Below are 19,415 nucleotides of genomic sequence, written 5' to 3'. Positions count from 1 at the left end.
TGTCATTGATGGGGGCTGTAGTGGAGCAGATTGAGAGCTTCAAGGTCCTTGGTGTCCGCATCACCTATTATCATGGTCCAAACATACCAAGATAGTCGTGAAGAGGGCACGACAACGCCAATTCCCCCTAAGGAGACTGAAAAGTTTTGGCATGAGTCCTCTGATCCTCAAAAAGTTCTACAGCTGCACCATCGAGAGCATCCTGACTGGTTGCATCACCTCCTGGTATGGCAACTGCTCGCATTCTGACTGCAAGGGGCTACAGGCCAGTACATCACTTGGGCCAAGCTTCCTGGCATCCAGGACATCTATACCTGTCAGTGGAAGGCCCTAAAAATTCCCAACGACTCCAGCCACCCTAGCCATGCCGCACAGCAAGCGGTACTGGAGTGCGAAGTCTAGGTCCAAAAGGCTTCTTAACAGCTTCTACCCCCAAGCTATAAGACTGCTGAACAGGCAATCAAATGGCTACTCTGACTATTTGCTTTGACCCACCTCCCTTTTTTACACCGCTGCTACTCACTGTTTATTATCTATGCATAGTCACTTTACCTACTGTACATGTACATATTACCTTAATTACATCGACAAACCTGTACCTCCACACATTGACTTGGTACCGGTACCCCCTGTATATAGCCTCATTATTGTTATTTTATTGTTTCTCTTTTATTTTTTTTACTTTAGTTTATTTAGTAAAATTTTTCTTAACTCTTATTTTTCTTAAATTTGCATTATTGGTTAAGGTCTTGTAAGTAAGCATTTCACAGTAAGGGCTACACCGAAAACGTGGATGCCGATTAAGAGCCCCCCGCACTTCTCTAATTCAGAGGGCTTGGGTTAAATGCAGAAGACACATTTCAGTTGAACAACTGACTAGATATCCCCCTTTCCCTTGCCTGATGTATTTGTCACACGTGACAAATACAACTTGATTTGATCATCAACTACAATATTTGGGCCAGTAGATGGTGCCATGGAACAACGTATATGAAAGCAAATCAAACGACAAGCTACAAAGAGCCAACTAGTTTATGGGTGAGGATAAATTAAGAATATTTTCCAGATACACTACCGTTCAAAGTTTGGGGTCACTTAGAAATGTCCTTGTTTTTGAAAGAAAAGCAATTTTTTTGTCCATTAAAATAACATAACCTTTTTCAGAAATACAGTGTAGACATTGTTAATGTTGTAAATGACTATAAGATGGAATATCTATGGAATATCTACATGTAGGTGTACAGAGGCCCATTATCAGCAACCATCACTCCTGTGTTCCAATGACACGCTGTGTTAGCTAATCCAAGTTTATAATTTTAAAAGGCTAATTGATCATTAGAAAACCCTTTTGAAATTATGTTAGCACTGCTGAAAACTGTTGTACTGATTAAAGAAGCAATAAAACTGCCCTTCTTTAGACTAGTTGAGTATCTGGAGCATCAGCATTTGTGGGTTCGATTACAGGCTCAAAATGGCCAGAAATAAAGCACTTTCTTTTGAAACTTGTCAGTCTATTCTTGTTCTGAGAAATTAAGGTTATTCCATGCGAGAAATATGAAGCTGTAGGTTGAGGACTTGTGAGGCGTCTGTTTCTCAAACTAGACACTTGTCCTCGTGCTCAGTTGTGCACCGGGGCCTCCCACTCTATCTATTCTGGTTAGAGACCGTTTGCGCTGTTTTGTGAAGGGAGTAGTACACAGCGTTGTACAAGATCTTCAGTTTGTTGGCAATTTCTAGCATTAAATAGCCTTAATTTCTCAGAACAAGAATAGACTGACGAGTTTCAGAAGAAAGTGCTTTGTTTCTGGCCATTTTGAGCCTGTAATCAAACCCACAAATGCTGATGCTCCAGATACTCAACTAGTCTAAAGATGGCCAGTTTTATTGCTTCTTCAATCAGAACAACAGTTTTCAGCTGTGCTAACATAATAGCAAAAGGGTTCTCTAATGATCAATTAGCCTTTTAAAATGCTAAACTTGCATTAGCTAACACAACGTGCCATTGGAACACAGGAGTGATGGTTGCTGATAATGGACCTCTGTACGCCTACGTAGATATTCCATAAAAAGTCAGCCGTTTCCAGCTACAATAGTCATTTACAAGATTAACAATGTCTACACTGTATTTCTGAACATTTTTATGTTATTTTAAAGGACAAAAAATGTGCTTTTCTTTAAAAAAACAAGGACATTTCTAAGTGACCCCAAACATTTGAATGGTAGTGTAGGTATTCTGTTAAAGTCAAGAACTGGATAACAATTCTCAGAGTTTAACCCTACGGTATAAAATAATCTAAAAATAGTGCAATGTGTAGGTAGGCCTACTCTTCGGTGCAGTTACAACAAATAAAAAAATGATGACTAGGCCTAATCTCTCCTGGACAGACTATGGAGCATGAGCATCTGACCAAATTACGGGATATTTTAATTATGGTGTAACCGAGATTAATTAATGAGAAATAAAACCAGAATTCTCAGATTGTTTCAACTGAACTTAATTTATTGCCATTATGATTTACTTTTGCACGACAGTATTTGATACATCACTTGCATAGAGAACAATACTTAGCTAAATCACAAAAATAACATTTTACACCTAACATTATTTACTGTAAGTCCAGCTGTCCATTAGTTCATCCAAAACGAGAAGTCTTTGGAACTCTGTGCCACTATGAAAGAACACCCAATTTCTACAAACTAGTGTCTTCACACAGCTATTTTGTTTAGACACACATCTCTAATACACAGCCTGAATGTGGAATGGCAGCATGGTTTCTTTAAAAAAAACTGGAGTTCTCTATTCTCATCACACACAATAGGCCTACACCACACACCCTATCTGACGCTTATCCGAGTATGCAGCAGTTTGGAAGGTGGCTTTACATGGCAAAAGATCATTCTGAATCTCATCGAAATATGTAATGAAACAACCAAACATCAATTAAGTTTCACTTTCCTACTACCACAAGAACATGTTGTCATCTCAAAGGTTACAATAATATTGTTGAAAGTGTCTAATCAAAGGCCATCCTTCAATGACTAATTTCATTAGACCCTTATATCTAGTGTGTCCACCAATGTGCAACATTTTTTGAATTACCAGTGTGTACATTCAAATAACTATAATATAACTCCTAGAATACAGATTGTAGATAGCATATGCCTGCGATTGGCCAATTGGTATGGCAGTGACAGCGGACTATGCTATTGGTTGGCCAAAGCTGGAATCACTGGCTCATTAGTATGCATGATTGGCCACATAGATCTGGTCGGATTCACTGTCCCCGCCACCAGTGTACTTCCCCTGACAGGCCAGGCCATTCACCTGATAGTAAGAGAAAGGGGGTGGGGGTATGAGGGGCAAACACACAAACACTGTTAGGAGCAAACTCACTTAATGTCAACTGAAAACATAGATCACTTCCTCAAATGACCGTTCCACATTTGAGAAATTGTGAAATGTTCATAATAGCATTGTCCAGTTTTATTAAAAACAATATTAAGAAGAAATATGTTCCTCAACAATGCTTTTGTGCTAAAAGACGAATGCCAGGTTGATTAAGAGTCTGAAAACAAAGTGATGTACATGCCTCTGCTCGCTTGATAAACTGCTCAGTTGCAGCACTCTCATTCTCTTTATGTCCCCGCCAGGTTTTGAGTGCGGACACCTGCAGGGCTCGGCCGTACGAGAAGGTGAGGGTCCAGGGCTTCACCAGGGAGCAGTTGTTGATGGCATTCAGGTGGACAGAGGCCTCCTCTTCACTCTGACCCCCAGAGAGGAACGTCACTCCTGCACACACACAGAAAACAAATAGAGTGAACAGTCAATGGATTTCTATCAGCTCCATAAGTGCTTTACAAACTGCCAATAAATTAACCTATGTTCAATATGCCAAATCACTGGAATAGTGACTGAATCTGACACTAGTACTGTATATACCCTCTTTCTGAACTTCTCTGAGAGGCCAATGGCCTATGACCCTACCCGTGACAGCAGGAGGGACGGTGCGGCGCAAGGCAGTGACTGTTGCCATGGCGACCTCCTCTGCGCTGTATTTTGTGGGGCAGCTGTGGCCAGGAGTGGCCATATTGGGCTTGAGCAGAGTGCCCTCCAGGTACACATGATGGTCAGACATGGCCTTGTACAATGCAGCTAGGACCTGCACAACATGGGGAACACATGGAACATGATAAACTGGCAATGTTAGAAATACATATTACACACTAACAGGTTACAAGTTGGGGTACGGTCCCACCTTCTCTGTGACATACTGACAACGCCTCAGATCATGATCTCCATCAGGCAAAATCTCTGGCTCCACAATAGGCACAATCCCATGCTGGGTGACAGAAAAGGGACATAATTAGCATCATGATTAGAAGGTGATGCTGATGTTACGTACTGCAATTATAATATTTTCTCATACCTGACATTGTGCCTTTACACTGCGTTTGCGGAGTTCTTACCTGCTGGCAAATGCTTGAATATCGAGCCAGAACATTTGCATTCTCTTCAATGGACAGTTTAGAGGGGGTGGCCTCACTGATCTTGAACACACAGCGCCACTTAGCAAAGTTTGCCCCGTCCTTCTTATACTGAGCACAGCGTTCTGAGAGCCCATCCAGTCCTACAGGATGAGAAAGAGATGAATAAGGCTGTAAAGGATTGGGATTCACCAGTGAGTGGCAGACTACATTTTGTAATTGTCAAATTCAGATAGTTTTGATGATCAGATTGAGTGGAACCCGAGGGGTCTCGGCCCTACCCTGAGTGGTAGATTCTCCATTGGTTCCTGCCAAGGGGACAACACCCTTGTCAACCTGAAGAAAAGGAGGTAGAGCAGATAATAAAATACAAATGACAATGGTCAATCCTCCCCTTCACTGATCTTCTCTTTGTCTTAAAGCCAGCTCATTTTCATCTAGATGGTGTTGATATTAATAGCAGCTATTCTATCCATAGCACTGCCATCCATCAGGGGTAGAACTCCTGATCAGAGTGTGTACTACCCTTTGGTCTCCATAATGTTGAAACCTGCTCCCTTCCTGGGACTGTCCATTGGAGAATATCAAGTAGCCTTATGCTCCACATTCTCATTCATTCCTTCCCTCACTAATGTTATATACAGTAGAAGGAGGGTCAAGACGTATTCTTGCCCAAGCTAGAGACCAGAGACATAAAACATACTTCAGATATCAACATTGGCCCTTTTGAACCCTGTGCTCATACATTACCTTGATGCCCACAGTGATGCCCCTGTCCTTGATCATCTTGACGAAGGGCGTGCCGTCGTCAGCGTGTTGGTACAGCGTTTCGTGGAAGAAAATGACTCCTCCGATGCAGCTGTTGATGCGGTCGTCAGCACTGAAGAGGATCTGGCGGTACTGCCGGCGGTTCTCCTCAGTGTTCTCAACCCCTATCTGGTTAAGGCGCTTCGCCATGCTGCCTGTTTCCAGGAACATTAGAAAAAGCATGTTCACAGTCTGGTAAACCTACAATTATAAAAACAGAATAATCTATTGGACACCATCCTGTACCACTGCTTTGTAGAGGGTTCTGTCAAGCACCACTGGAAATTAAGATTTGTCTAATAATAATTTGTCTAATAATTTTCATTATGATGGTTTTCCAATGCATAGAGAAGATGCAGAGCTCCTTACTGACCCACAGACTCATCAGCAGCCAGGATGCCCTTTCCTGGAGTGACGATACGGAGGGCAATCTCCTGGAGCTCCCTCTTCTGACCACTGGAGAGGGCTGGGAACTGGTGCGTCATCCTGAGAGATGGTCGATCACACAACCTGCATAGGAATATCATTAGATATCAGATCTTGCACATCTTTGCTGGTCTAAATTGATCAAAATTCACTCAGGGAAATATTTAGCTAGAGACATAGATCAACAGTAGGGACATATCTCTCCCATCAAATGGAGTAAAGTACTTAAGTAAAAATACTTTAAAGTACTACTTAAGTAGTTTTGGGGAGTTTCTGTACTTTACTATTTATATGTTTGACAACTTTTACTTTTCCTTCACTACATTCCTAAATAAAATAATGTTATTTTTACTCCATACATTTTCCCTCGCACCCAAAAGTACTTGTTACATTTTGAATGTTTAGCAGGACAGTAAAATTGTCTAATTATATGTACTTATCAAGAGAACACATGGTTATCTCTACTGCATCTGATCTGGCAGACTCACTAAACAAAAATGCATCGTTTGTAAATTATGTTGGAGTGTGACCCTGGCTATCCGTAAATGTTAAAAACAAGAAAAGGGTGCTGTCTGCTTTGCTTAATATGAGGAATTTGAAGTAATTATACTTTTACTTTTGATACTTAAGTATATTTTAGCAATTATATTTCGTTTTCATACTTAAGTATATTTAAAACCAAATACTTTTACTCAAGTAATATTTTACTGGGTGCCTTTCACTTTTACTTGAGTCATTTTCTATTCTATTCTTTACTTTTACTTGAGTCTGAGAATTGGGTACTTGTTTCACCACTGCTCACATCCTCTGAAATCCCAGTGATTTTGGCTGAGTGACTGTCCTTATTGGCACATTGTCAGCTGGGATTAGGGATGTGTGGACCTTTGTGCTGACTATGCAGCCCACCAAACAAATAGCCCAGGAGGCACAAGAAAGGTGAGGGAATTCTGTCAGTCCAAACCAGAGAGTTTTTCAGAAATATTACCCTGGTTCTATGTAGCTGTAGTAGCAACATCAAATTGGCAAGTGAAAAAAAACAACTTAGGAGGTAGTAATACATCAAATTCACATAGAGACAATACATTCTACTGTATGAGTACTATTTATTGAGAGCAGAAGGCCCCTAATCACGCTTCCCACTTGCTGATGTAGCAGCGCTGACTACAGTGATCTGTCATGCATTCATTACACATCCCTTGATAGTGGGTATGGCAAATCACCATGTCAACACAGACCCTCAGCTTTCGCACTCCACTGTCTACAATAACCAAGGAAAATAAAACAATAGCCAGTAAAAAAAAGTAAATCTACCACTTATCATCATGTCACTCCAATCCAGTCTTTTAACTTGGTTTAGTAAATTGGAAGACAATAACAATCCATTGTAATATCTTTAGTTTTCCAAATAAAACATAAAAAACATTACTTTAATAGCATCATCCGCATCTCTGTGTGCCACTCGTCCAAAAGTTGAACATTCATGGTAGCTCAATATCATATTCTCTATCCTGTTTACTAAAGCTTGCTGAAATTAAAAGTAAATGTAAAAAAACCGTAAGAACCTTACCTGACAAGATGCTAATTCAGAATTCACTTTTTTCACTGCAGAAGTGATAGCCACTGCGCTGTCTGACAGACTGCTGCTCCCTTGTATCCCACTCAGCTCTGTGACCTCCAAAACCAACACCTCTAGGGCGGGGCTTAATGACAGGGTGGGGCTTGTTGATGTATAATAAATAAATATGGATGAATACATTCAACAAGAGGAGGCTGTTGGGAGGAGCTATAGGAGAACAGGCTTATTGTAATGGCTGGAATGGCATCAATGGAACGGAGTCAAACAAGTTATTGTGATGTGTTTGATACCATTACATTGATTCCCCTCCTCGTGTAGCTCCTCCTACCAGCCTCTTCTGCATTCAACATAAACTCTGCATTCAACATAAACTTATCCATCATTCCAAGTCTTTACAATAATAATGATACACTTGTTTTTGCAGGTACAGTTGTCCCAATGGCAGTTGTCCCAATGGCAGTTCAATCAATAGTTCAGTGGATGAAACGAAGCTAATTAATCATAACAAACAACAGTTTTGTGTTTCTCTACATTGTTTTCACATAGAAGTTACATTTCAAGAAGCCTGGCTACTTAAAACAGCCCCATTTGTGTACACCCAGGTGCCTTGCCTGGTTCACCAACTACTTTGCAGACAGAGTTCAGTGTGTCAAATCGGAAGGCATGCTGTCCGGTCCTCTGGCAGTCTATGGGGGTGCCACAGGGTTAAATTCTCGGGCCGACTCTTTTCTCTGTATATATCAATGATGTTGCTCTTGCTGCGGGCGATTCCCTGATCCACCTCTACGCAGACGACACCATTCTATATACTTCCGGCCCGTCCTTGGACACTGTGCTATCTAACCTCCAAACGAGCTTCAATGCCATACAACACTCCTTCCGTGGCCTCCAACTGCTCTTAAACGCTAGTAAAACCAAATGCATGCTTTTCAACCGTTCGCTGCCTGCACCCGCACGCCTGACTAGCATCACCATCCTGGATGGTTCCGACCTTGAATATGTGGACATCTATAAGTACCTAGGTGTCTGGCTAGACAGTAAACTCTTCTTCCAGACTCATATCAAACATCTCCAATCGAAAATCAAATCTAGAGTCGGCTTTCTATTCCACAACAAAGCCTCCTTCACTCACGCCGCCAAACTTACCCTAGTAAAACTGACTATCCTACCGATCCTCGACTTCGGCGATGTCATCTACAAAATTGCTTCCAACACTCTACTCAGCAAACTGGATGCAGTTTATCACAGTGCCATCCGTTTTGTCACTAAAGCACCTTATACCACCCACCACTGCGACCTGTATGCTCTAGTCGGCTAGCCCTCGCTACATATTCGTCGCCAGACCCACTGGCTCCAGGTCATCTACAAGTCCATGCTAGGTAAAGCTCCGCCTTATCTCAGTTCACTGGTTACGATGGCAACACACACCCGTAGCACGCGCTCCAGCAGGTGTATCTCACTGATCATCCCTAAAGCCAACACCTCATTTGGCCGCCTTTCGTTCCAGTACTCTGCTGCCTGTGACTGGAACGAATTGCAAAAATCGCTGAAGTTGGAGACTTTTATCTCCCTCACCAACTTCAAACATCTGCTATCTGAGCAGCTAACCGATCGCTGCAGCTGTACATAGTCTATCGGTAAATAGCCCACCCATTTTTACCTACCTCATCCCAATACTGTTTTTATTTATTTACTTTTCTGCTCTTTTGCAAACCAATATCTCTACCTGTACACGACCATCTGATCATTTATCACTCCAGTGTTAATCTGCAAAATTGTAATTATTCGCCTACCTCCTCATGCCTTTTGCACACAACGTATATAGACTCCCTTTTTTTTCCTACTGTGTTATTGACTTGTTAATTGTTTACTCCATGTGTAACTCTGTGTTGTCTGTTCACACTGCTACACTTTATCTCGGCCAGGTCCCAGTTGCAAATGAGAACTTGTTCTCAACCAGCCTGCCCGGTTAAATAAAGGTGAAATAAAAAAAATAAAAAATGCAGTATGTTGGCCCAATAACGCTTCTTTTAAAGCTAAAATAACTCTGAACCCTTCAGCTCAACCTCATTTAAGTGTTAAACCAATTTGCTCACTATTTTCCTCTAATTAGTTGAAGTCATAGACTTATATAATTAGGTTGAACTATGCCTTAGGCACATTTCTGAATCTCTTGGCAATTCAGACCTCCCCCTAAGACCCAGAAGAAAAGCTCAGTCTCAGAGCAATTCAAACACTCCTATGCATATCTGCATTATGCATTAGTAGTAAATAATGTGTATTAGTAGGTTCAGAAATAGTGTTTCCAGGTTTCCAGTGGATGGAAATGATGAAATATAGAACTGTGACATAGATAAGAGAGAAATGGGGTCAGAAATATTTTTTTTAAATGTTAACAAGATATAACAACAATCAATGTTTGAGTAGTTTACATAGGTCGATAATCAGGTCCATCACATGAAGATCAACAGTGATAGGCTACATTGTCTTTATGGTGGCATTTTCAGTTGTTACATTTCCACTTGAAGTGGTTGGATAAAATGCATATGTAATTCTATAAAGAATGACATGCATTTGACAGTAAATACTTAATTCAATCATGCAGGCATTATATAAATTCTCTTCAAGTGTTTGAATTTGATCCTTTATTTGGCAAGTTGAATTTCTCCCATTATCTATGTAGAAATGCGAAAATACGTGTTCCCACTTTTCTAAGATATCTCACTTGTTCTAGTGTTATTTTATGGGACTTCTCCATCACTCCCTCCATAATTGTGTCAGTGTGCTAGAGGTGTCTACCAATGTAAAGATGTGGGTCACTGGACTAACACCACAGACATTCTGTACCAGACCTGTTTAAGACAAGGGCCTGAAGGGGAATTCATTGTCAGACCACAGAGAGAGGAGCCCACTACACCTTCCTATTCAGGAGACATTTTAGGAAGATGACTGGGACTTGTGCTTAGATTATATTTAGCCGTCTCCATTGGGGCAGTAGCTATTTTTTTCTGTTCGAACCTAATTAAAACATTTAATGACGATGCTTTATCTGGTCTTCAATTTTTACATCCTATTAGGTTGCTCCCTTAAGGATTTCTCTGTGTTCTCAGAGTTTTACCAAATAGGTCACCGTCACACCAAGGTCTTGGAAAAAAGTTGGTGTTGTGTATCCAGGTGTAGTGCAATATAAATACTGTACAGTATGTCTAAACATAATATATAAAATATGCTATTTAGCAGATGCTTTTATCCTAAAGGACTTACAGTAGTGTATCATCCATACATTTTCATATGGGCCCCAGCAGGAATCGAACCCATGACCGTGACGTTGCAAGCTCCATGAACCACACGAATTTCAGAGGAAAAACCATTTGAAATACCCAATGAATGATACTCTGTAAGATGTATACTTTTCTGTTTGGTAACAATAAACGGAAAGCCTCCTCTTGTATTGTACTGGCTCAAACATGTGTATGTTCTCTGCTGTCTGAAGTGACTCAGGCTTTATACCTGGAACAGCTAACATCACCTAACCTAAAAAACCTGTGGAACTTATCAACTCTTTTTTAACACTTCAAGTGGCTCCAAAGAAGAGGCTATGCTTTAAACGTACCTATTTCCTTTGATATTTCTCCTAGTATATCATGACAGGAGACAACTCCATCGTGAGTTTATAGGGGTTTTCATTATTCAGCTGTTACTGTGGTTGGGTAAAACACATCAAACATCAGTGAAATCTAATGAGAAATGGGTATACAGCAAGACTTTGTGAACAGTCAAAGGCATTGTGATCAGTCACACAACAGTCAATCAAATAATTGATGGCCTAGGCAATCAAACATAAAATTACACAGAAGAAAACATTGTTAAACGAATATATGTGAACGGATTTTCAGGAAAAGAGAGATATTTTTTTATACATTTAATGACAAAGGTAAAAGGTCAAACATGCAGGTGGTTGATCCACATTATAAATAGTGTGCTGTTACAGGCAGTGCCTTGAGAGGCTTTGAGTTTCAGTACTGTTAATCTCAATGGGAAATATAATTGTTATAAACCCTTTTTGGCAAATGGTGGTTTTCAGTGTATTAAAGCTCATCTATATTTATCACTCCATTAAATGGGTATGCAAAGAGGTATACAGAGGAAGAGAGGGAGCCAAATAGGTAAAGTAAATAAAGAAAACAGTCGTTGAGAATGACACAAATATACATTTTCACAAAGTCTGCTGCCTCAGTTTGTATGATGGCAATTTGCATATACTCCAGAATGTTATGAAGAGTGATCAGATGAATTGCAATTAATTGCAAAGTCCCTCTTGCCATGCAAATGAACTGAATCCCCCCAAAACATTTCCACTGCTATTCTGCAGAAGGCTTCAGGGCGCCCAAGAAAGTCCAGCAAGCGCCAGGACAGTCTCCTAAAGTTGATTCAGCTGCGTGATCAGGGCACCACCAGTAGAGAGCTTGCTCAGGAATGGCAGCAGGCAGGTGTGAGTACATCTGCACGCACAGTGAGGCAAAGACTTTTGGAGGATGTCCTGGGGTCAAGAAGGGCAGCAAAGAAGCCACTTCTCTCCAGGAAAAACATCAGGGACAGACTGATATTCTGCAAAAGGTACAGCGATGGAACTGCTGAGGACTGGGGTAAAGTAATTTTCTCTGATGAATCCCCTTTCCGATTGTTTGGGGCATCCGGAAAAAAGCTTGTCCGGAGTAGACAAGGTGAGCGATACCATCAGTCCTGTGTCATGCCAACAGTAAAGCTTCCTGAGACCATTAATGTGTGGGGTTGCTTCTCAGCCAAGGGAGTGGGCTCACTCACAATTTTGCCTAAGAATAAAGAATGGTACCAACACATCCTCCGAGAGCAATTTCTCCCAACCATCCAGGAACAGTTTGGTGACAAACAATGCCATTTCCAGCATGATGGAGCATCTTGCCATAAGGCAAAAGTGGCTCTGGGAACAAAACATGGATATTTTTGGTCCATGGCCAGGAAACTCCCCAGACCTTAATCTCATTGAGAACTTGTGGTCAATCCTCAAGAGGCGGGTGGACAAACAAAACCCCACAAATTCTGACAAACTCCAAGCATTGATTATGCAGGAATGGGCTGCCACCAGTCAGGATGTGGCCCAGAAGTTAATTGACAGCATGCCAGGGCGGATTGCAGAGGTCTTGAAAAAGAAGGGTCAACACTGCAAATATTGACTCTTTGCTTCATGTAATTGTCAAAAAAAAGCCTTTGACACTTATGAAATGCTTGTAATTATACTTCAGTATTCCATAGTAACATCTGACAAAATATCTAAAGACACTGAAGCAGTAAATTGTGGAAATTAATATTTGTGTCATTCTCAAAACATTTGGCCACGACTGTGCAGTGCATTCGCAAAGTATTCAGACGCCTTGACTTTTTCCACATTTTGTTACATTACAACATTATTCTAAAATTTATTGACTAAATTTTTTCTTAATCTACATACCCCATAACGACAAAGCGAAAACAGGTTTTTAGAAATGTTTGCAAATGTATACAGTGGGGCAAAAAAGTACTTAGTCAGCCACCAATTGTGCAAGTTCTCCCACTTAAAAAGATGAGAGAGGCCTGTCATTTTCATCATAGGTACACTTCAACTATGACAGACAAAATTAGAAGAAAAAAAATCCAGAAAATCACATTGTAGGATTTTTTATGAATTTATTTGCAAATTATGGTATAATAAGACTCTTCCTAGAGCTGGCTACCCGGCCAAACTGAGCAATTGCGGGAAAAGGGCCTTGGTCAGGGAGGTGACCAAGAACCCGAACACTCCGACAGAGCTCCAGAGTTCCTCTGTGGAGATGGGAGAACATTCCAGAAGAACAACCATCTCTGCAGCACTCAACCAATTAGGCGTTTATGGTAGAGTGGGCAGACGGAAGCCACTCCTCTGTAAAAGCTTGCCAAAAGACACCTAAAGCACTCAAACCATGAGAAACAAGATTCTCTGGTCTGATGAAAACAAGATTGAACTTTTTGACCTGAATGCCAAGCGTCCCGTCTGGAGGAAACCTGGCACCATCCCTACAGTGAAGCATGGTGGTGGCAGCATCATACTGTGGGGATGTTTATCAGCGGCAGGGACTGAGAGACTAGTCAGGAGGGAAAGATGAACGGAGAAAAGTACAGAGATACACTTGATTAAAACAAGTTCCAGAGTGCTCAGGACCTCAGACTGGGGCAAAGGTTCACCTTTCAACAGGACAACAACCCTAAGCACACAGCCAAGACAATGCAAGAGCAGCGTCGGGATAAGTCTCTGAATGTCCATGAGTGGCCCGGCCAGAGCCCGAGCCAGATCGAACATCTCTGGAGAGACCTGAAACTAGCTGTACAGCGACGCTCCCCATCCAACCTGACAACGCTTGAGAGAATCTGTAGAAAATAATTGGAGAAACTCCCTGAATACAGGTGCGCCAAGCTTGTAGCGTCATACCCAAGAAGACTTGAGGCTGTAATCACTGCCAAAGGTGCTTCAATTAAGTACTGAGTAAAGGGTCTGAATATTTATGTAAATGTGATATTTCAGTTTTATACATTTGCTAAATTTTCTAAGCCTGTTTTTGCTTTGTCTATATGGGGTATTGTGTCTAGATTAAGAGGGAAGAAAACAATTTAATAAATTTTAGAATAAGGCTGTAACGTAACAAAATATGGAAAAAGTCAATGAGTCTGAATACTTTCCAAATGCACTGTACAGTAGCTTTTTCACAACCAAGTATACATGCGGTACAAAGTATATATCAAATGTTTCCATTAATTTGCAGGCAGTATTGAGGCAAAGTAGAACAGGCACATCTCATTCACTACAACCCTGAGCTGTAGCCAGAGCCTGGCTCAGGTCAATGTTGGCCAAGGTAGGTGACAGGTCAGTGGGGCTGGTAGGGGAGTGGAGGATGTCACAGTCAAAGTTCTGGAAGTAGTCCATAGACAGGCCCCGCATTGCTTTGACTGGACGATCAGGATGGTTCTTCAGTTCAAGAATTAATTCAACAGGTCTCTTCTGTAGTAGCTGAGAGTCAAAGGAAGTGCCATGGAAAAACACCTGCCTTTTGAAGCGCTCCAGGCTATGTAGGCGATGGGCTGGGTTCTTGCATAGGAGCTGGAGTCACAAACAGGATGGAGAAAGAAAGAAAAGCATTGAGAATTTGTGGTGATGGTATTTTGTTGATACTCTTAGACAATCCTACTACAGATGACTTCTGACCTCTGTGAGCAGAAGGGCTAGCGCAGGCCTGAAGGTCTTGGGTATGGAGTATGGGCAGTCTCTGACCTTTCTCAGCATGTTGCAGTGGTCTGGCTCTGGAGGTACAGGGAACTATGGAGACGACAGAATTAGCACCAACAACATCTCTAGACTAGCATTTAGATTTGCATGACAGGACAGCTTAAAATAAGAAGAAAAACAACCTTTCTAACAGCTATTACATCATGACATATTCATTTAATTAAGATGAACTGTGGTGGTGACCACACCTTTCCAGTCACCATTGAGAACAACAGAATGCCGAGAGACCACCAATCAGCAGCATGGCTGTAGGGACCCCCACTCAGGACTTCAGGAGCTGTTTGGACAGAGGACCATCCCAGTGAGATTATAATAGGTGCCTCATGTGTAGTGACCATTATCTTTGCGCGATCCCAAGAATCTCACCCATGTATTGGATTGTCCCACAAATTGTAAATGCTCTTGCGCCCCGCTCAAGACGGCGAGAAAGTCCAAAGTCAGCTAAACGCAGGTGACCTGCATTAAACAGATACAGCAGTATTTTACATACAGTACTTTACAAATCCAATTCCAGTTATTCTACCTGACTAATATGAAGCTTAAACTACTTTCACCATAAAAATTATATCTTCGAGAATATTCCCAACAACAACAACACTGTGTCCACTGTATTATAAGGCCCTCTAGTGTTGTCTTATATTTTTTGCAGTAGAAAGTAAACTAAACCATACGTCAAATGTATGCATGTGTAAAGAACGTCACGCTGTTTGCTTAGCGAGTACAACTTCCTCCCGATTCGGCCTGTTTGCGAACCTGCGATCTCTGCCTCGCAAAATACACGTGACCGTCCTCCCTCAAGCGGCTTAGCTGATAGCGCCACCTCAAAAGCTAGCTAATGAGACGGCGCAAGCAGGACACTTAAGGCTGAGCAGTACGTTTCACACATCCCCATGTGCTACACATGCATGACTGTTCTGTAAACTGCTTTGGATAAAAGTGTCTACTAAATGGTTTATATATTAATATATTTTTTTAAGCCAGCATTACCTTGGTCAGACAGAAGGACATTCTCCATCTAAAAAATTCAGAATAATCAGATGATTATAAACTTTCCAGTGAAGTTATAAATATGAGTCATTTAGTTGCAAGATTTATGTACAAAGAATAATGTTCATGATCAAAACAAACGTTCATACCTTCACATCCCTATGCATGATCCCAAAGTCGTGAAGGAAACCTACCGATCAGACACACCCATTATAATGAGTAAAGGTGAAACTTAAACAATGATCTCATACACATTTTTGGAGAATATACAAGTGTATACACACTTGAGGGACACTCACCCAAAGCACAGCCTAGCTCTGCAGCGAACACCCGAGCCTCATCATCCCCAAACTGGCCCTTCAGTATCCAGTAGGTGTACAGGTCTCCAGTACTGCAGTACTCACACACTGTAGGAAGACAGACACAGTCACACACAATGATCCATCTTAGTACATAACAAGGCTATGTACAGTACACTGATCCAGGGCTGGGAGTAGATGACCCCTGCTGAAACACAAGCACTTGAAAAGGAAGGAGCAGTGGAGGAGAGAAGCAATAGGAGAAAATTAATTTGTCGTAAGTCACAGAGTTGCAAGTTTTTTTAAGGCTGGGGGAAGCATAGGAAGGGAAAGGGCTGATGTTGGGGAAGGAGCTAAGTGTCAGTGAGAGACACGAACTCAAACATGCCTTTATCCACTAATAAGGGTGCTATTAAAAAATCTAAAGGAAGGGAAATTCGGTTCAGAGGCCACAGGACTGTATGATACACACTAAAATCTCAGTAGGTGGCAGTATAATTCTTCAGACGAGTCATGGGGCTCAGACTGAGGAGACAACAGTAAATAGCAGAAAGGCCAGATAATGCCATAGTTAACACTCCTGCTAGGGAGAGTGAGACAACCCATTGGGCACACACTGGTTGAATCAACGTTGAACTGACATACCCAGTGGGAAGCTCCTATGTGAGACACAGGGAGGTTAAAGAGAGGAGCGGATAAATAGGGATCTAGCTATATCACATTAGTCACTCACTAATGAAGAGGTGGCGCTGGGTCTGCCAGCAGTCCTGCAGATTGTGGAGGAATGGGTGGCTGAGCTGCCGCTGCAACGCAACAGGCAACACACACAGCAACAGTGTGGATGTCAGCAAAGACACTCAGTATAACTAAATGTGATTTAGGAGGGATCTGAATGTAACCAGGTATTTTCAACGATGGCAAATGTTTTTATTTTATTTTTGTTCAGCAAAAGCTCCATGGGACCATGTTTGTTGTCATAGTCATTGTCAGAGCTCAGTGAGTCATAGTTTAGGGATAACATGCTGGAAACAAAGTCAGGAGCTAAGCTAGGATAGCAGCCTTACAGGTCATCCTGCTGTGTGACCTACCTGAATGATGACCTCCTCCTTTGACTGTTCCAGGACCCCATGCTTAAGTATCTCAGACTTGGGTAAAACCTGTAGAGCAACACAATACAATAAAAATGAAATGCAGGGTAGGAATAGAATACACTAGATGTGTGTAGATGTCACATGAAATATGGTGCTGGTAAAATGTGATGTGACAGGAGGCTGAGGAGATTCACCTTAACGGCATAAGTCTTCTCCTTCGACCGGTCCTTTACTTTCAAGATAGGACCAAAGGAGCCTTTGGCTATGAAGCCCAGGATCTGAATGTCATGGAGAGAGTGAGATTCAAATGTTGCAATATTATTCAATATCATTCAAGGTAGGTTTCACACCAGATAGACCATCATATCATTTATTCCCCCCCCCCATATAGAATAACCAAGAAGTAAAAAGTTACTGATTTATCGGTTGTTTGCCTATCAATGAATGATTTCATTACATCTGCTGAAGAGACAACGTTTTCATCAAAGATTGAAATCATGTGTGGTCCAGGTGTTCAATCCAAATGAAGTTAAGGAGGACTACCTGGAAATCGTCTTGCCCAGTAAATGTACGGTGTGGGAACTCTGGCAGAAAGACAGAGATGAAGCCAGGGAGAGTCGACTCCATGCCAGGCTTCTGAGGGCTGTGTCCTGGGGGGAGGAGGTCCTCAGGGATTGGGGCTCCGCTGCCGAGCACCATGCCCTGTGTGGCCAGAACAGGTGGGCCAAGGTGGCGAAGTCCATCAGTAAAGGATATTCCAATATTGGAGAGAAGGCCATGCCAACCTTGATTGCGTCGTCTCTCCTGGCTTGGCACCTGTTTCTACATTGAGGACAGCGGCTTTCTAATTAGTGATGGTTCTAATTACAAGTTGTGCTGTGAGTAGCAAGTAACTATAGCTAAATGTCAAACATCTGTTGATGTTACTTCCTGGCATATGCCACACTAGAATCATGCAGGACTAAATCCGCATTGGATAGAGATTTCACATGAATATGTGCCAACATAAACAAACGATTGTTGAAGACATTCATTAAAAACCTCTTAAAGATCAGCCCCTTTATAATTTTTTTTTGCCTAAAATGACATACCCAAATCTAACTGCCTGTAGCTCAGGACCTGAAGCAAGGATATGCATGTTCTTGATACCATTTGAAAAGGAAACACTTTGAAGTTTGTGGAATGTGACATTTATGTAGGCATATAACACATTAGATCGGGTAAAAGAAAATACAATGAAAAAAACATGTTTTTTTTGTACCATCATCTTTGAAATGCAAGAGAAAGGACATGTCTTATTCCAGTGCAGTCGCCACTAGATGGCAGCAGCGTATGAAAAGTTTTAGACAGATCCCACGAACAATTGCATATCGGCTCAAAATGTATCTAGACTGCCCAAATGTGCCTAATTGGTTTATTAATACATTTTCAAGATTGTGCACTCAAACAATTGCATGGTATTCTTTCCATGTAATAGCTACTGTAAATTGGACATTGCAGCTAGACTAACAACAATGTAAGCTTTCTGCCCCTATCAGATGTCTATGTCCTGGGAAATGTTCATGTTACTTACAACCTCATGCCACATTAGCTTAACCGTCCCGAACAAGAGAATTTCCCAGCAGCCACAGTGAGCCACTCCCCCGTCCCTTTTAATATAACTCCCCAAGGACCCTTAGGCGCTTTGCATTAAAAACAGTTCAGTGCACTCATATTGGCCAGCTCCACGTGAAATGTCATTGTAAAATATTTTCTTAAAATCATTGTTCAGTTTACATATACATTTCGGTAAACAGATTAATATTCCAATGCATATTCATAAAAAACTATTCAAAGTAAGGTGCTCATCACCGGTTTATATTTGCTGAACTCACGTGTTTCTAAACGCCAATATTGTCGCGAGCTAGCGGCTTGCCTACTATACAAAAGGTATAAATGCATCACTTATGTGGAACAGACCGTAGATTTGTAGGCTAAAGCAGTCTGAATAAACATGTGATCAAACCTGATAACGTCATAGATAGGTGTAGACTACGTCTGAAGATCTCTTACCTTGTGTTTACTTGAGTTGCTGCCCATCACAATGCTTGGTAAACCTCGATCAAACCCACATCATTATTTTCCCAATTGGTTAGTTTTAACACGGTCTTACAATGCCTTGTAAAACATGGAGCGCACATTCCTGACCCGCCATGACTGAACAGCGCGCAGGGTGGGTCTGATCATCTCGAGAGACGAATGATAACCTCACATTCGATGGTATTCTACAGAAGGCGAAATTCCGCTCCAGTTCACCCTGTCAGATGAATGATCAAATCAGCCACTCACACTCCACTGGGATAACGGCTAAAATCAAAACGCCACATTTCTGTTAACCAATCATACATCTAATTTCGAAATAAATAAAAAAT

General features: G+C 41.5%; 2 protein-coding genes across 2 annotated transcripts; both read right to left on the bottom strand.

Annotated features, from left to right (window-relative positions):
* Positions 1-2,477: 2,477 nt before the first annotated feature.
* On the bottom strand, positions 2,478-7,408 carry LOC109909120 (fructose-bisphosphate aldolase C). Its single transcript, XM_020508058.2, has 9 exons — positions 7,286-7,408; positions 5,666-5,802; positions 5,236-5,447; positions 4,767-4,821; positions 4,468-4,628; positions 4,257-4,340; positions 3,986-4,160; positions 3,591-3,790; positions 2,478-3,325 (listed from the first exon to the last, which is right to left on the bottom strand). The coding sequence occupies exons 2-9, from the start codon at positions 5,775-5,777 to the stop codon at positions 3,239-3,241; spliced, it is 1,086 nt and encodes a 361-aa protein (XP_020363647.1). The 5' UTR covers positions 5,778-5,802; positions 7,286-7,408; the 3' UTR covers positions 2,478-3,238.
* A 6,544-nt stretch (positions 7,409-13,952) lies between these two features.
* On the bottom strand, positions 13,953-19,300 carry LOC109909432 (ribosomal protein S6 kinase-related protein-like). The gene is made up of 12 exons (XM_020508474.2): positions 19,057-19,300; positions 17,548-17,826; positions 17,199-17,282; positions 17,002-17,070; positions 16,647-16,716; positions 15,914-16,021; positions 15,764-15,804; positions 15,615-15,642; positions 14,994-15,083; positions 14,816-14,904; positions 14,547-14,657; positions 13,953-14,441 (listed from the first exon to the last, which is right to left on the bottom strand). The coding sequence occupies exons 1-12, from the start codon at positions 19,081-19,083 to the stop codon at positions 14,139-14,141; spliced, it is 1,299 nt and encodes a 432-aa protein (XP_020364063.2). The 5' UTR covers positions 19,084-19,300; the 3' UTR covers positions 13,953-14,138.
* Positions 19,301-19,415: the final 115 nt, after the last annotated feature.

The sequence above is a fragment of the Oncorhynchus kisutch genome, linkage group LG18 (assembly GCF_002021735.2).
Source record: "Oncorhynchus kisutch isolate 150728-3 linkage group LG18, Okis_V2, whole genome shotgun sequence".
Classification (NCBI taxonomy): Eukaryota; Metazoa; Chordata; class Actinopteri; order Salmoniformes; family Salmonidae; genus Oncorhynchus; species Oncorhynchus kisutch.
Note: the sequence above shows the minus strand (reverse complement) of the source record. Positions and strands in the feature narration are given on the sequence as shown.

Excerpts from the sequence above, each read along its gene's own strand:
- LOC109909120 (XM_020508058.2), bottom strand. The coding sequence starts at position 5,777 with ATGACGCACCAGTTCCCAGCCCTCTCCAGTGGTCAGAAGAGGGAGCTC. Across the intron at positions 4,822-5,235 it reads GCATCACTGTGGGCATCAAG|GTTGACAAGGGTGTTGTCCC; the intron begins GTAATGTATGAG and ends CCTTTTCTTCAG. Across the intron at positions 4,341-4,467 it reads ATTCAAGCATTTGCCAGCAG|CATGGGATTGTGCCTATTGT; the intron begins GTAAGAACTCCG and ends TCTGTCACCCAG.
- LOC109909432 (XM_020508474.2), bottom strand. The coding sequence starts at position 19,083 with ATGGGCAGCAACTCAAGTAAACACAAG. Across the intron at positions 17,827-19,056 it reads GCAACTCAAGTAAACACAAG|AAACAGGTGCCAAGCCAGGA; the intron begins GTAAGAGATCTT and ends TCCTCAATGTAG. Across the intron at positions 14,905-14,993 it reads TGGGACAATCCAATACATGG|CTCCTGAAGTCCTGAGTGGG; the intron begins GTGAGATTCTTG and ends CTGTCCAAACAG.